The 18,228-nt window shown below is 37.1% G+C and overlaps 1 protein-coding gene across 1 annotated transcript in view; it reads right to left on the bottom strand.

Moving 5' to 3' along the window:
• Positions 1 to 2,976: 2,976 nt before the first annotated feature.
• LOC139137592 (F-box only protein 42-like) overlaps positions 2,977 to 18,228 on the bottom strand; it is a 112,361-nt gene continuing 97,109 nt past the window's right edge. Inside the window, exons 3-7 of the mRNA XM_070705772.1 lie at positions 11,392 to 11,653; positions 10,181 to 10,277; positions 9,295 to 9,351; positions 8,239 to 8,355; positions 2,977 to 7,688 (exon numbers count right to left, since the gene is read on the bottom strand). Of these exons, the coding sequence (XP_070561873.1) occupies positions 6,312 to 7,688; positions 8,239 to 8,355; positions 9,295 to 9,351; positions 10,181 to 10,277; positions 11,392 to 11,653 (1,910 nt within the window). The 3' untranslated portion in view covers positions 2,977 to 6,311. The remainder of the gene's footprint in view (positions 7,689 to 8,238; positions 8,356 to 9,294; positions 9,352 to 10,180; positions 10,278 to 11,391; positions 11,654 to 18,228) is intronic.

Here is an 18,228-nt window from a genome sequence, read left to right on the forward strand (position 1 = left end):
AAAGACAACTCAAAATCAGGCACTACATTCTTTATTGACTATCTTCGTGGGTTACCAAAGCACTCGCCATGACAGTGAACTCACTCATCTATACAAAGGATCCACCCATACTGGAAAGAGTTCGGACAGGGCACAAAATAAGCACAACAAAACAGACAATTTTCTGCACTTTGGATTGACATGGGATCACTCATGGTCATTGACGCTACAAGTACACAGGAGTAAAGGAGTTTTCGGGAAGCAATTCTTTACCCTTTTGGTCCCCATTAATTAGGGCAAGATACCCAGTGGTTTCGTAGCTAAATGTCTTCTAAAAGAAATGCAACACTGTAAGCTTTTGACTGCGTTAAAGCTTACCTACCTGTGGAGGCCTATTATCCAATTATTGACCCACTAGATGGTTTATGCTTAGAAAGTTTACTTTTTTGAATTTGGAGAGAAAAACGGGAAAATTCGCCCATTTGGGCACTGTTTACCCGCTCTGGCGGAGCCTTTTTGGGGAGGCTGGGGTAGCCTTTGTATCGCCTTTGTTGAGAGGGACAACAGTTTCTGACACAACTCCTCACATGAGTTTACACATCCGTAGGAGCATGAAGCGGCTTTTTATCACGTGTCTTTCACATGTTAATCTCAAGTTAAACAAGAATTTCTGCATGTCGGAAAACTACAACTCCGGTAAAACTTGCCCTGCCAACTATGGATAACCACAGTACTCGGCATGTAATTAAATCGATGACCACATCGATTTTAGTTTTGTATCACATCAATTTTACTGTTGTCCTTATCAGTTTTTCCATCTGCTAAAATATCATTGGTTTTATTACCCCGAGGGCCTATGCATTATCAGAAATACATCGCTATTCCTCGATGCTGTATTGCTGTTCAAGCGAGAGGTCCAGCGCCGTGGGTGCACAATAGGCAACGTCATAGTGAGGTTGCTGGTTGGCAAACAGTGGGAGGGATTGTTAAACACTTGCCTAGTCGTTGGCTGATCGGAGAAACATAAACTACCTGGTGCACCAAGTGCGTCCGATTATCACCTTTGCCTTTACAATCCGTGACAAATTAAGGAATTTGAAAATAAAATTTTCGTTAATTTTTCTTGTATTGCTGAAATCAATTTAATATTAAAGTATACTCATATTTCTATTTCCAATCGCCGATATAAGCGTATGATTTCGAAATAAGCATATCAATCGTACTTTTTGTTGGCAGATTGCGGCCAACGCGATGTCTTCTTGTTCATATCGACGTATTCAATCTCAAGTTAGACAAGAATGCCTGCATGTCGGAAACTCAAACTCAGTTACGACCTTCCTTACTAACTATCTTCGTGGGTAACCAAAGCACTCGACATCATAGTGAACTAATCTCAATAGAGTTTCCACCAATATTAAAAATCATACTGGGACATAAAACTCATTTCTCACCAATCTTTCACGTCTGAAACGTAAGTTAAGCAAGCATTGCTCAGGTGAGACTCAAACTCAGGTACGACTTTCTGTACGGATTTTCTACCTCAGTGTCCAAAGCACTCCATATGACAGTGATCTGATCTCCAGAAAGGATTCACCGATATTGGAAAACAGTTATAATCCTATGGATGTGTATGTTTCTGTGATAATAAGGCATGGATTCACAACAGTTCAGTTTTGTACTGGATCCTGTGAAAACTTTGCGAAATTGATGACTGCAATGGTGCAGAATGGAGAGCACCCGAGGGGGTGCCCCCCTTCTTGCATCAAAACTTTTAAGGAATTGATGTGTGCAATGGTGCAATCGAGAGGTTTTTCAATTATTTTGCACCAAAACATTGAGTAACCCCTGCCTCTTTCTCTCCACATTTTGAACAATCCCCCCTTGTAACTTTCAATATTTTGAGTGCCCCCTCAGATTCCTTCGAGCACGGCTCCCTCACGTGCTCGATGATCTTGTCGACAAGCCTGATAAATCTCCATATTCGGACCATTATTGACATGCATTTAGAAAGGCCTGTATTCTGACTGTAACGATCTCTGTGTCGATGTAGTAATTTTAAACTTTTTAAAAAGTTGGGAATTCACTTATTGGAATGCAGTCATTCTCTTGAACAAAGATATAAAACTTCAAATTCACTACTAGTGTCTTTCAAAGAGACTGTTTTTCACCAAGAAATATTGACAACTTTCTATAATTGCATAATCAAATTTTATGCCAATTTGAATTTTCGATTTTGACAGTTTTTTCACACTTTTTCTAAACATAAATTTGGAACTAACATGTTCTTATAAATAACATTCCATCTTCAGCCAACGATACATCCTCACACAAAATACAAAAGCGGTACATGTGCACAAGTTGGCGAGTTTTTGTGATGTACACACGTGCATTTGTACTTAGGTACAAACCGATATTAACAGAAGGATCACAGTATACCTCGAATAGGAAGTAACATTAGGAATTTTTTACAATTTATACTGGGGCTCTTGTTCATATGAAACATTGGTCCAGTGGTCCATTTAGTAGGCAAGAAAATGACACCATAACTTTCAAGCAGTTTTCTCATATTTAAGGCAGAATGAAAGTCGGAGACAGATATTCAATCTCTCAATTTTTACAGTTTCTCTGATCTACCACTTGAGGGCGCTCATTTTGAAGCTCTCGGAGAAAGAAAACTTCAGCGTCCATGTTTTCGAAAATTGAAAATTTTATTTTCGACCCCCTATAGAGTTAACACAGGGATGGCGGCCATTTTGAATTTCAAATATTAGTAAATGTTAGGTAATTTTTTCTCTAGTTCCAAAATTTACACAATGACCCCTGATTTGTAATCCTGATTTTATAAGATAATCGTTGAAAGTTTGACTTTTGAGGCGCACACTGCCTTAAAGTCTCAATAACTTCTGTATGTTCTGTATTACGTACTAATGATAACAGCAGAATACAAATAGGGTCTGCCATAGGAAAGATAAACGCAAACAGTACAAATTTTGCAGATTGTTTTTCAAAACATATTTTATTTGAAACATGCAAAGCTTTGTTTATAACTTCTAATAAACCTTGACAACGGCATTTACATAACCCCATCACAGCCTGTTCTACGTAATACAAAACACTTTGTGGAAAATATGGTTGTTGTGGTAGCCTGTCAGAAACAATAAGTGCAATTTTGATCTTGTGAATCTCAACAAGATCAGCCAATTGGCAGGCCTTTTAGCACCTAGCTATGGGAACAACCACTACGCATAGACCTTGTGTTTACAGAACTGTGATACACTATATATAGGCCACACACTAGTTCAAGTGTGACTGCTTTCTGTGCTAGTCTTGAATAATTAATAGCATGTGGCATTGTCCACAGTCTATTTCTACTGCTGCACACACACATCGGTATAATCTGTAAATTTATTTCAGATCAGAACACCTTCAACTTTCTGAAAAATCACAGCACCACAGTGGTTGTACATTGTAACTGAAGAGTACACTTAATTAAAGGTCTGTGGTTGGGGCAATTTACATGTCTTAGTACAAATAAATTAAATTGCCAAAAATCTGATTAATCTACTCCAAAAAATGCTACAAAAATCTTCAGAAATTGTCTTTTTTTACAGATTGTGTATACAAAATACATGAACCTTTTTTTGGAAATAATATTACAGGTGTATGACAAAAGCTATAAAAAGTAGCAAAGTATACAAACATCAATACTTCCTGAGAAACAGAAATGTTTTATTTGCATATTACAGCGAGCATCTGGTTGACTGACCAATAAAAAAACATTCTTACAAAAACTTTCATTGACAATCAAGAAATTGACATAAATAGCAATCTCAAGTCAAAAAACCACTGAGGGTATCAACAACAGGTTAAATCTTGCTATAAAATCAAATTCCGTTCCTTTCGGACTTGTTTTTTGTTTTTTAAATTTAAGAAAGCATACATACATGCACATAAATTGACGATTGTTGCATCTTCCCAAGTGAACAGAGATTTGAATTTGTAAAAAATGATATGCATTGAAAATCACACCATCTTACATTTATGCATTGTAACAGACATCTAAGTTACACTCAAAGGTGACCTCTTGCTTAATTTATTCTAATTTTATGCATGTATCATTAACCTTTGACCCATCTTGTAGAGGGTTCGTCAATGTTTATTGAAAACTTACAACATTGTGATGCCATATTTGAAGGCTAGCAACCTTGTACACACCTTTGACCCTTATCCTGCCAAGTTCATACATCGCTATTAGGTCAAGTTGGTTAAAAGCAGTGAAACACTGACTTACATGTTCAATATGTTGCATTTCAACAAAACATGAACACTTGAAGCCCCCTGGATACAGCTTTTTGGAACAACACAACCCCCTAGGATTATGACAGTTTGTAGTTAGAATTGTTCAGTAGGGGTTCAGTGTTCACAAGTCTTGCCAAATACAAATTTTTTCAAAGAATTGACAGAAGATCATTTGAAAAGACATTCACTGACATAACCTTTTTTCCTATTTCAACAAAAGTGGTTAGAGTCTGCCGAAGATGACAATGGGCCACACTAAAATAGGTTTTGAAAGGGTCAATCCAATCACCCTTATTCCTTGTGAACAAGTCTACACTCATCATTAATTATAATGGGTTTGGTACGAATCATGGTGGTGAAAGGGATAAACTGTATCAAAGTTTTCAAATCACACTGATATTACAACTGTATAACAATGACAATCACATCTGGTTTTCTCATAAAATCACTGCAATGGAAGTTCACGTTTACCATATGAAGACACACATTTACTGAAATTTCACACACGTTGCAATCTTGACAGTGCATGTTTAAACTGCACACTGCACATACAAAGATTAAGATTGCATTCACAAAACAAGATCAAAAGTCAATGGATTTTATTACTTTGACCCTCTCCAGTTTGAAATCTCGTGTCCAACTATATGGCCAGTTGTACGTTTTTATGTGGCTAAGCAAGGGAGAATCTAATGTAGCATTTACAATAGAAGTAAATATCAGCATTGACTGTTGAGGGCGCTCTGCACAAATAACAAATACATGTACTGATGGGCACGTAATATTGAATAAAAACCATACAATAGAAACACCAACTTATAAGGTCAAGCTAACACTAGCACATCCCTAAGAAAGACAACCGCTGAAGGTGTCAATGACCTTTGACTTCAAGTGAGAACTCATCACTCATACTGGCTTGCCATCTACATGGAGCACAGCCCAGGTATCAAAAATGGGACAGGATGCGCTCACTCTTCTCACAATTTCTGGCATCACTTGCTGCTTTCCCCCCACACCTACAGATCTATGTATTTATACATTACTGATATGGCTTTTCATATTATATCTGTGCGTATCTTGTCAAATGCTCATTGTGTAATTGCAATTTGCATTTTACAAACAACAAGACTCTGAGATAAATTTTTACTTCTCCTGTCATTCCACCAACATTTTTCCCTAACATTGGTCAATAGAGAGGAAAGAATCAAAAACAAGGTCATATACTGGGGGCCAATTTTCATGAATGGCATTTTGCTTGAAATAATCATGATAAGGTAGAGGCAAGGGCTGATACCGAGTTTGTGAATGAAAACATCAAACAGTGGACGCAAAAAGGAAAATTTCGGCTGCAATAAATCATGATATAGCAGATATACACAGCAAAAATAAATAAAAATAAAAATCATAAATCTTCTCTGAGATTTTCTCTTTGGCCAGAACAAAAAAAAATGTGGTAAATATGTGTGTATTTATAACTAGAAAACAAAAGTAACATAAAGCAATATATTGAACGATTTTCCTGTCCAGCCCCATTTTTTCAATGGACTGGACAATTCAAAGATGAACAGTATGAATAGGGAATCTGGATATGATATCAGTACTGTTGGGAAGAAAGTCAATTCACTTCCATAAGTGTATAATTAATATGGGAGAGGATGTTTTACGCTGGTACACTCCTCCACATTGAAAGACTTCTGAGCTTTTGCTCAAACTTCCAACAAGGCTTACCCAATATTAATCGACACTCAAAATTCAAAATGACTGCAATCCCAGTGTTAACTTTATCTGAAAAAAAATAAAGTTTCGATTTTCACAAAAAAAGTAGGTGAAAACTTTATTTATTACATAAGCTTCAAAATTAGCCTCCATATTTGGTAGAGCAAATACGTAATATGAAAGTTTGAGGGTCTCAATATCTACCTTGAAGTGCCTTCCACCTTTAATCTATCAAACCTGCATTACACGGTAAAAAGCCAGGGCCTGGCTTGCTTTGATGACATATACTGTTGTTAAACAATGGAAGACGTGACAATATCTTAGAACGCAAAGTATACAGTGTTTGTAGCAGTGGCTTTGGAATCTGGTGTGATTTTTGTTACATCATCCAGCATACCACCAAACATGATCAGCTCAGCTCTTCCAACAACCAGCGAATACAGGCTAGTCTCTGGTGGCAGTCGTGCAGCGCTTGAGACAATAGCAGGGATGGGTTGTCCGTTTGCTAGCCCTGCCGTGTCTGCATTGCTGGCTGCTAGGGTCGCAGGCTGGTGCATTGGTGAGCTTTGGTGGCTTGATCTGCCACTCCTGATTGGCTCGTTGCTGGCAGGGTCTGACGGAGATGCAAGAGGAGTCCTGATTGGCTGCCATGTCACGTAGCCATCGGTTGCAACATCAGAGATATCCAGAATGTACATTTGCATAGTGTTTCTGGACCATGCTGTTGAGCTTATCTTTGTCCCTGAATTCCTACGGAAATTTTTACGACGAGGTGAACTAAAAGAAGCCGCACTGTCTCGAGCACTGGGGCTTCCTGCTCTACAACTGGATGACTGTCTGTGGCCATTTTCTGCGATAACTCCCATTGGTCCGCCATTGACCAATAGATTGGGAGAATGTCGTCCTGAATTCCTCCTTGCCTCGTATCTGCCACTAACAGTGTCATTTTCAGGAATGTCATTTCTTGCTGCACCAGAACTAGGCAGAGATGCTGCAGCGCCACCAACGGCCGCAGATGCAGCAGCACCTCGTGTTGGTGAACTGTTATTGCTACTTCTACCGTCTCGGTCATCTACCCGATCATCTCTAACGTCTAGTCGTCCTCTTGATGGAGGCAGTAGTACTGGTTCGTTGAAGGCTCTAGCCGAGCTCTCCATGGATATGTCACTTCTGGTTCGCAAGTGACGGAGTTTGAAGATCCTGCTGCGTGAGGGTGAACCGAATCCCACGTTACTTGTGATGCACCTTGAGAAACCGCCGCTGGACGCACACGCGCCTTCGGAGGGAGCTGAGCCCAGACTGCACCTGCGTGATATGCCATGTCTCGGTGAAGACTCACGAGACTCGCTGCTGCCACTTCCCCTCCGACTGACCAAGTCCCATTCAGCAAAATGTCTACTGTGCTCGGGATCTGAGTACGTCCTGACGACAGGTCTGCGGCGAAGGCTGCCATGCCTGGTGTGGACTGGAGATTCCCGCCCCTCTTGGTTTCTTTGGGGAGAGTGATGTCTGCAGAATTCCTGATGCTGGTTGCTGCTTCTCGGCGGAGAAGAATGGTGTCGGTAGGTGTTGGATCGTAGCACAAAATTATTTCCGGTGTGGGAGCGTTGATGCTGTGGAGATGGCTTCAGTGGTATGGTTGGTATACAAGATCTGTTCTTCACATTTTTGCTGTACACAATGACACGATCATCCACCTATAAGACAATAAAAACACACATAACTTAAGAAAATGTTATTACTTGGTAAATCAACACTGAAGAACAGCAACTTGTCAAATATGCAAGTACAAAGTTTAACCAAAAGAAACAATCATGTATATTCAAACAAAAAAGTGGCACTGTTTTGTCATTCTTTGCATTTGAGAAAAGCTTTGGCAAAAATTCTGAATGTTAGAGTTTGACAATGAGGGGGAGTGATGCACACCAAAAGGGTGATGCATACAATCACTATTATGATGCGTCAATCTAAATCCTGTTTATACAAAAGTTTGGTACTATCTTGTCTTGGAAATCTTTTTAGGAAAATGGAGTGCAATCGTCCCAGCAGGCCTGGCACTCAGCTGTTTGTCATCACTGTGTTCAGCAAATCAAAACAGCCTCAGAGAATTTGTGTCCTGCAGTATCATAGTCACAACACGATGATACAAGATTGTAGAAAAAGATGTAATAAGTCACAAGTGTACATTGAAATTTAGAACAAAAGACCATTTGGTGCAATTTATGTGTGATGAGTTGAGTGACTTACCTTACAGGCTGGGTGACACCACAGTTGTGGTGCAGCAAAGTCTTCATTGTAGACTTCAACTTCCTGCCAGACCCACGGTATGGAGTCCATTCTGAGCAACCATGCATCACTGAACATCTGAAATCATCATTTAGAAGATAATCAATTATTCAATCAATCAATCCAGCAATCAAATAAAAAAACACAATTGACACTGCTTAAAGACTGGAAACTCTTCAACCTGTTAGGGTTTATTGTTGAACCACATTCTGCTCTATGGAGACCATATTGGTCTTCTGTAGTCTTTGGAAATTTTAGAATTTTCTTGTACCTAGTGGCAATGAGTTCCATACATGGACACTATGGGCAGCAACCGTATTGAAAACTAATGAAATTAAGATTGCAGTTTATACAAAGAATAGAGTGAATAAGTAATGTACATTTAGCTCTAGTCTAACATTATTCTTTACATTAATCTGGAATTGGTAATCCTTTGAGAGCTGTAATTTTCTCCCGCCAAAATTTTAGTGCAAAATTTTACCAATGAATATTTTATGAATTTTTCTGTAATTTTTGATAATTTTGTAACCAAATGGATATCACATTTCATTTGCTACAGTTTTTTCCTCAAAATTTTGGCAAAAATCTGAGAAAAATTGACTGGGATTTATTTTGTAAAGGGGAAAAAATAGATTTTGTTGCTCAAAGCGTTAAACAGCCGAGGGGGGCAAAAGTAGAATGTTGTAGATGTAACTGATGCTAAAGTAAGGTTTTAGAAGCTGCAGAAAGAGGACTGAATTCCTGGCATGTGTGATTACATGAAAATGAGCAAAAACTATATGAACTTGAACTTGACACTTTACTTTTGAGAGAAATGAATGAGAGTTTGGCCTAGCACTGTGGCAATTTAGATGGATAGAAACCATGGAAACATAGAGATGGCACACATATCTATCAACCATACATGTAATCATCAGCAGATCACTCATTGAAGACATAAAAATAGTTAACAGAATATAAATTGAGTATCTGCTGAATATTTAAGTTATTAATCGGTAGAAGGAAATGTTTCCTTACCATGTTAGCACCACCACATCCCCCTATAACCAGCAGACATCCATCGTTCACAACAACCTGTAACAGAAAAATATGCATGCCAACTATGAAAGCACCGTGTCATCATTGTTTGATATCATGTTGGTGATTATTGTTTTACATGAGACATTTCTGATGTTACTGTGCAGACTTTACCAAACTGAAATTGGTTTCCAGGTTGAGTACATGCCAGCAGACAAATATACTTAACATCTCTTATACCTAAATGTAATGTGTTCATTTTCAGTCAGGCATGGCAATGATTGACCAATTATTCAGTAATTTTGTTTATGTTCCTGCCAAAGTTTTACTCATCTATGAAAAAGTATACATCTCCTGTGATTTCTTTGTTTTCCTGTGCCACTGATCAATGACTATTTCCCCCTTTTTAAAAAAAAATTAAATTTAAAAACTTTTAAATGCAAAGCATATACAGAGAAGTTTTTGCATCAAAGTTTTCACATGTCATACTTGCCAAATGAGCTGGAGAACATTTTTGAAAACACGACCTGTTATACAGGTATTCAAGTTTGAAGAATGAAAAACTTTATTGTTCATATGAAACGACAATGGCTAAATTTATGTCAAGAGATAGAGATTTCAAACTCTATCAGTTGTAAATTTGGATGAATATTTCTATTATTTGTTGGTGTCAAAAGTTACAGCTCAAAGGGCTTTAAATCACCATCTTTTAGTATTGTTTTTTTTCTGTGAAAAAGATCAGAAAATTTCACCCACATATTTACCATTACTCTTTGACTTAAGAGTGAGTGTCTAAGACTGTACTCCAAAACAAAGATGATCAAGTGTGACAAACATTGTGACTGGAAACAGATATTGTGAAATACTGCTGAGATGTTGACTTTACCTGAGAGTGTCCAAATCTTGGTCTTGGCCGGGGTCCATCAATCTGTACCAACTCCCATACCATGTCTTGTAAATCTAACACCCATATGTCATTAGACCTTCAAAGCAATGAAGAGATCATAGAATCTTGCAACATGCATGAATTCACTCTTGTTGTAATTAGGCCGTATAAACATGTATCAAAGTAATTACAATTTTTTTGAATTTGTGGATCATAATAGAGACTAGATATCTAGCAACAACTTATGCCACTGTTTGTATTACATGGGATTTAACAATTATGAGTGTCTTGTACTTGTTAATTCACCAAAGTTTAATCACTTTTCTACAGAGTGAACAATGTACGGTAAATTTTACCTGTTCACCCCTCGTACCAAGTGAACAGGTCCTCAATCACCATCGATGACGATGGTTTTGGGCCAAACCATGGTGGTGAAAAGGTTAAGACTACCCATGTTGGACAGCAAGACTAATTCTGACTTTGTGATTTCCAGATAAACATTCCATGTGGTACAGTTGTTGAGGATAAGTATATTGCAAACTATCTGAAGCTTATCACTGAGAACAATAAACACTTCAATGAGGAGAGATTTACAGAAAAGTAAAATGCCCTTGATAAAAAGATGATCACTGTATGTCTGTGGGTGGAGAAACTGAGAGATGATGAGTGTTTAAAAAATTCATGAATCATTGAATAGATATGGTTATTAATGATAGGAGGGGCATAATTCCATGAATTTCTAGTTTAAACCTTCTTGTCAGGATTTTATGCAGCTTAATCTCTGGGTTTTTTTCAACTATGTCCTTCATATTTGTGACTGGCAATTTGTAAAACACCTCACATACTGCAAAATGTATTTAGGTAGTTTGACGTTTATTGTGAAATCATTGATTAGTTCATCATTATTTTAGTTGGTAGTATTAAGTACTGAAACAGAGAGAAATTTAATACCATTGGAAATGTACGATTACTGGAGTTTAATTGCTTTGTTTTAAAAATCATAAATTTGGAAGTAACGTCAGGCGAATGTGAATACTATGAAATCAATGCTCTGGGAATTACTATTTTGAGTACAGGAGTATGTGCACAATACTACATGTGACAGAGCCCTCTACAGGTGAGTATTGTGAACATTTCAGACCAAGACTAAACTGATTACTGGAAAGTAATACGGTGTATGACTGTATTGAAGATGAATGTAGAACACCTACCTTTGGTGACCACACAATCCACCAAATACTACCATTTTATCACCTACAACACTAGCGGTATGACTGGCTACTGGTGGTGGGGACGGGCTGGTTACCAACGCACACCATTTGTTCTCACTGGGTACATACATGTGCAGTTCATTGAAGAGTCTTGGAGCTTGGTGGAGCGGGTACGGAACAGGAGGTGCCCATCCACCAAACAGGAGAAGTGTGTTCCTGTATGCTACCATGCTGGCACACGCTTTGGGTGATGGGTACATTCCTGAAAACAACAAAATTAAAGAAAGATAAACTTTAGATCGATTATGAAACCTGATTTAACACAAAATAGAGGTCATAGATGCTGTATAAAGTTTATATATACAAAATAATAATGCTATTATCTTAAAATCATTTTGACACACATATTATTACACTGTGTTAAATGTAATGGTTCTTGGTACCCAGACTGTTCTTCTTACAGGATCATACCGGTACTGCTCTGAAGTTATCAGAATCTGACTTACAAATATCCCTGTGATAGTGTTCCCTATGATAGGACATTAGTACCATATTGAGCAAGATGCATATACAGCAAAACCTGTACTTACAGACACCTCTCTAATCGGGACACCTCTTCATTACGGACAGATTTATCAAACTGAAAGTGACTTTTTGAATAGAACTTCACCTGTCTATTAAGGACACCTCTATATTAAGGACACTTTTTCCATTCCGTAAGGTGTCCTTAATAGACAGGTTTCACTGTATGAGGTATGGCATTATGAAGTTGCATATACCTGGGGTAGCGTGGGGCCTATGGGCCTAGAGCCTGATTCAAATAAATAAATAAATAAAAATAAAGTATTTGACCCAGAAACATGCAATGACAGCCGCAAAGACATTCATAATAATAGAGAGCAAGTGTTAAAATAGTGTCTGCTATGGTTACATACCAATTCAAATATCACCCTGACTGTTCATGGTACATTTGATTGTGTGTCAATAACAGGTGAGGTATATTTGCCTGAAACTATTTTAATCCTCTTTCTCCGGAGTGGTATTTATGGAGCCTGGTAGAAAGAGGATTAACTGGATTTACCATTACTCTCATTGGTGGAGAGAAAAAAAATTACAATAGAACTTCAACAGTCAAACAGGTAGCTGTGATGTCGCAGCGGTACTTGTGGTGTCACTGTGGCGATGACCCCAATGACCCGAGCGCGTTCAATATAAGCCACAAGTACCACTGCGATATCACAGCTATCAAACAGGCAGCCACCGTACACTGCTATTCAATCAAGTGAAATTCTGGCAACAAAATTGTTTGTCATACTGCCCTCTACAGGTGAGAAAACCAGTGTGGCAAAAACTGTAAATGAATAACGAGGGCGCCATCTACGTATGCATGATCACTTTTTGGCGAGTAATTCAATACTTCAACATCGCAGTTTTATCACTAGTCATTACACACTTGATTGATTTCATTTTCACATCATGTGGAATTGTGATGTACCATCTTAATATCCTCTGAAAAGAAACCAAGTTTATTTACGGTATAATAATTTCGTACATCTGATATAGGATACGATATTCCCTCTACAAATTGAAGAATGAGAAATCGTGACTGAGGTTTAAAATCTTTATAGTTTGTTTCATGATGTCTTTCGGCAATTTTTTTAACTGTGTTCACATTGGACTTGTGTATATACTGTATAATGTGTGTGTGTACAATACCGGTATGTATGCATGGGATGTGTTTAAGTTTGTACACAAGCATGTAGGAAGCATATACCGTACTCCTTGGTATGAATGGCAAATAGCTGAAACTTTTGATGAATTTTTTCACTATTTTTGTTTTTAATGTCGACTGCAGTTTCTTGTTCTACTCCCCAAAGCATGTTGAGATACACAGTATTCAGCTTGCCAACTCAGCCTGTACATGTGTAGACTGCATTATTGTTGACAAATAAATTCTGGTCTTGATAGAATTCAAACATAAACAAAAACAGTGCATTTTACTTGTACAGATGCTGTGTTAGCAACCTGGGTTAGCAAGCTATATAGAGGTATTTCAACATGCTTTGGGGAGTAGAACAAGAAACTGTAGTTGTCATTAAAAACACAAATAGTGAAAAAATATCATCAAAAGATATATAGCTATGCACGATATGGCTCTGCTCCGGTACGTGACTGTCTATCTATTATTTGTTCATTACAAGAACATGCGGAAACATCCAGTGTTGTACATGTTACAACTGCCTTAATTCAGAAATTTGTGTTGATGATTAAATTCATGGTCTGGAGTTGAATTCATCTGTCAAAAATAACAATTTGCATATCAGATGTGTCTTGTCTGAGGAGAAAAACTGATTATGTGGCAATTCTTAATCCTCGCTGAAGCAGACAGAGAAACCGATGTTGATGAACAGAACCTGTATAATATCTTCGTAAACTGTCAAAATTCACAGTTACTGAGACTTTCTGCTGTGCACATTATTTCTGTATGTGCTGCCCACATGCAACAAACATTCCCTCTGCCCATGCAACCCCAGGGGGGAAAAAAACAGGAATCAAATAAACAGTGATTTAACGATAGCCCTTAGCAGAATAATAGCCGACACATAGCACACCATATTAGCTGAAGGATTGAAGGATTCTTTTTACGATTCAAACAGCATGGCTAATCGACACACACACAAACACAGCAGTGAAGTGTGCAAGGTATGTGATATGCATGCCGAGTAACTACATTAGTATTTTTATCAGTTTCTTTTTATAAACATCACGCTGATGGAACACCGTAACGATGACCTCAAACGCTGACCTCAGGAAACAGATCTAGATGAGGTATTCATCTGGTTCGGATCTCGGAATTTCTATGTTTGTGTTGAATCTCTGCCATGTTATCCCTGGTAATTATTTTGCATATTTCACCATCAGATGTTTCTTTAAAGCCGAACACACAGCACAAGAGAGTGTGTGCATCTTTCATCAGCGTTATATTCACCATGATTATGATATAACAGTACACCTGTTATAGAATAGAACACTGTTTCATTCATCATGCCAAAGGAAATATGAAATTTATTAATTTATGAATGCCTTTTTCAAACCAAAATTTATGGAATTTAGGATATTACACCAAGAATAATGAACTATTATATTAATTCAAGTACAGTTACTGCATATACAACTTACATGATATATATGAAATAATGAGCACTATTTTACAATTGTACATGTACGTCTACAATAGGAATCATTTCACATCATTTTCCCTTTAACCTTTAACCTTTAACCTTAACTCTGACCAGTATCAATCATATCACAATGTCAAATCCATGACTGGAACATTTTTTGATGAGAATTGATCTTTACGAAATTGTTCAAAGTAAGACTTTCTTATAGACAAATCTTACAAGCAGTTTATCTATATTGTATACTGTAGAAATATTTTCATGATGGGTAAAGATGTCATTGTCAAAACTATGGTAGACGACATCAGACACCTGTTGTTCTAGACTATCCAGTCCTTTATGATTTTGTACGTATTGTTATAACTGGTTGAACACGTTAATTTGCGAGTGACTGTTGTAGGTGATGAGTTCTCATACAGCTGAGTGCTGAAGACATGAGTGTATTTGCACTGGCTTCCAATGTCATCCCACTACAAAGCCATGTCAAAAGTCCATAACGGCATGGTTGTTGTCAACGGTCTATTTTTCTTCCTACATTAGTTAGAAATTCAGTGTCTTCAGTAAATATTTAACATATTAGAAATGGTCATAATCGTTTTTGGCACAAATGTAAATGTATTAGTAATACTACCGGTATTTTTGAATCTTTAGAATGCCAACATAACCCTGCAAATGTTGGAATAATTTTTTTATTTAATTTAAACAGAAAAATATACAGTAAAATTTTAATAATATCACAGATTATTAATTCTAAATCACCCACTGTACATTTATCATAGAACATCAGTTTTGGTAAAATTTACACATCGTACTCTTTAGCAAAAACCAATTTCACTTTTGAAACCTCACACATATTTATCTGCCGTAGTGACACTTCTTGTCTACAAATTCCATTAGAGTTGTCATGAGATGATAGACACCGTGGTTTAATTTTCTGTCTTGATAACAAGTCCATTTCAAGAGCTTTCCAACTCCCAGTCACTCTGAGAGATAGGTAACTTGATTCCCTTCTTAGCTTCACTTCCAAACTGAATATTTGCACAAAGCCAAGAAAAGGAGGGCTGTCAGAAGGGCGGGTATTGAACACATCTAACTTTGGTTATTCTAAAGACGGCAAGGCATGGGGGTTAAGCCTTCCATTCGTGATGTAATTGTTCCCATTTTGCTTTCAATAAACCACAACAGAATTACCCTTGCTAACTTAATGGAAGAAAATTAGCCTTTCATCGACGTTGAAAAGAAAGGTAATAACCAAGTTGAATGGGGATACTTCTCTCAATATGAAAGGAAAAAAAGAACGCCCCATAACGTGCTGAATGAATTGTTGGTGAACAGCACAATCGGTAATCAATTGTAATTTGATGGTACTATAACAGATCCCTATTGTAATTCAATACACATGCTACAACGGATAAGAGAAAAATACGCCCACCTTGTCACCAAAAAAAAAGCATTGCATTTGCAAAGATAGACTGTCTACACAGGGAAAGTAGCTTTCATTTGTTTTATCACAGTCAGTGGGCTCCCTCTAAACATGCTTCATTTTATCTCAAATTTTGCAGGTTAAAAGACAGGTCATCAATGTAGCAAAGACCAAAATTTCACTGAAAAACAGAACATTATCATTGCTCCTATCAATTTATCAAAATAATATTTTTAAGATGGTATGGACTGAAATATTTTTATGATGGTACATAATTTTGAGTTAAACTCAGTAAAAACACTAATTTTGTTTCGTTGAAGATATGGTCAAAAAAACTTTTTGTAGTTTGTGATACAGTGGAACAACTACTTGATTGCTGGCATGAATTTCATATGATGTGACGTGATGTGATGTGAGTATGGGATATATTCAAATATACGGTATATGTAAATATTCAAATATACGGTACTGGTCTGTCTGTTCATTGTAACAAAGTGATGTAGAGATACCGGTACATACCAGCATAAGTCATCTTAGAATACATTCTGTACAATATGTGTGCATACTGTCAGCCTCATTGACTTCTACCATAAAACAATTGCATATGTATCCCTACATGTAAATGAATAATTTTGTACTCTGAAATATGACTTCATGGCTAAATGGCAGCCATATTGGATTTGATCTTTGTACTCTGAAATACCGTATGACTTACATGGCTAAATGGCAGCCATATTGGATTTCATCACAAAAAAATCACAATGCCTACCAGAGGCCCTCATTATATTCGTACATGTAAGAGAATGTACCGGAACCTATACAACACAAAACATGACAAAATGTTTTATGTACAGCAAAATTGACATCGTCAAGGTCAATAAACTTATGGTATAATTAAAGGGCTTGAATAGCCATTTCTGAAACTACTAAAAGGTTGATCATCTGTTTAACTTAACATATCAAATATAAAGATTTCTTCTTGGAAATAAAAAATAATTACGATGCTTTGAAAAGATCCTGACTTTGTCCCGTAAACAATCCTTGCATTCTAATCAAATTGTCTCATAAGTGTTTTACACCTTACAAATTGATAACACAATGGACAAAGGCTAATAATTTGTCTAATTCATGACTATCGTCAAACAATGAAAGCTGCCTTACAAGCGTAATTTTCTCTTAATTTCTTAAAAGCTGTAACCACTGGTATCTGTAAACACTGGACTGCGTCAAGCATGACACTTGAAAGGGACAATGCCCTGACCTGTGAAAAACACCTGTACCACCTGAATGAATATTTATATATAATGAATTCAAAATATCATATCTACCTGGGTAGTGTGAGTTGTTATAGTTACGGCACTGGCTGTTCATGAAATCTTTTCTCCAATCAATAAAATCCATGGCCAAACCTTTTATTATTGACAGAAATCCCCATTGTACAAATCTCAGAATACCACCAATCATGAAATTTATAGATTTCTGTGAAAAAGCTCTTCAAGCGTTGAAAATCTGAGAATAAAATAATAAGGGGGAGGCAGTCCTTGGCCACAGTAAATTTGAAATGTTTTTCTTAGAGCTGATGACAGTAGGATGATTTATGTGAAATTATCTGCCATTACACCACATTTTTCATTCATTCCAAAGAATCAGCCATCTACATTGTCATTCAGTTGACAGATTAGCAGGAAATTCTCAAATAATGCCGTAGAAATATTCACCATGGCTTTCTGACTCTGTAAATCAAGATGACATTATGGCAAAATATTTCATTCATGAATGTATTTATACTTTTAGAAAATGGCGTTTATTGGTTTGAATTTCATGACATCTAACAATGATATGAATTTCATAATTACATTGACTAGATCCATCAAGATGTACTCATGACAACATGCATTTCATAATCACATGTACAATCACGCGACAAAATATCTCGTCATTTCACTGTAATTGCTGTGCATGAATATGCACACACTCTTCAAAAATCTTGCTTTCATTAAGGCATTCATTGCTCTATCTGAAGTGAACCAATATTTAGACAGACCATACCGGTAGACAATATGGACAGACCTACACTTAACACCTGCAGATGCACCGTAGATCTCTCTCATGACATATATGCACGAGCAATAGTGAGTGTATATATGAAGTGAATTGGTCAAAATCAAGTGGCATACTGTTGGTATGCATAGAACAGATAGGTTGTTTGTTCAGAGCATTGTGCTAATATACCGG

Source organism: Ptychodera flava, chromosome 7 (genome assembly GCF_041260155.1).
Source record: "Ptychodera flava strain L36383 chromosome 7, AS_Pfla_20210202, whole genome shotgun sequence".
Taxonomy (NCBI): domain Eukaryota; kingdom Metazoa; phylum Hemichordata; class Enteropneusta; family Ptychoderidae; genus Ptychodera; species Ptychodera flava.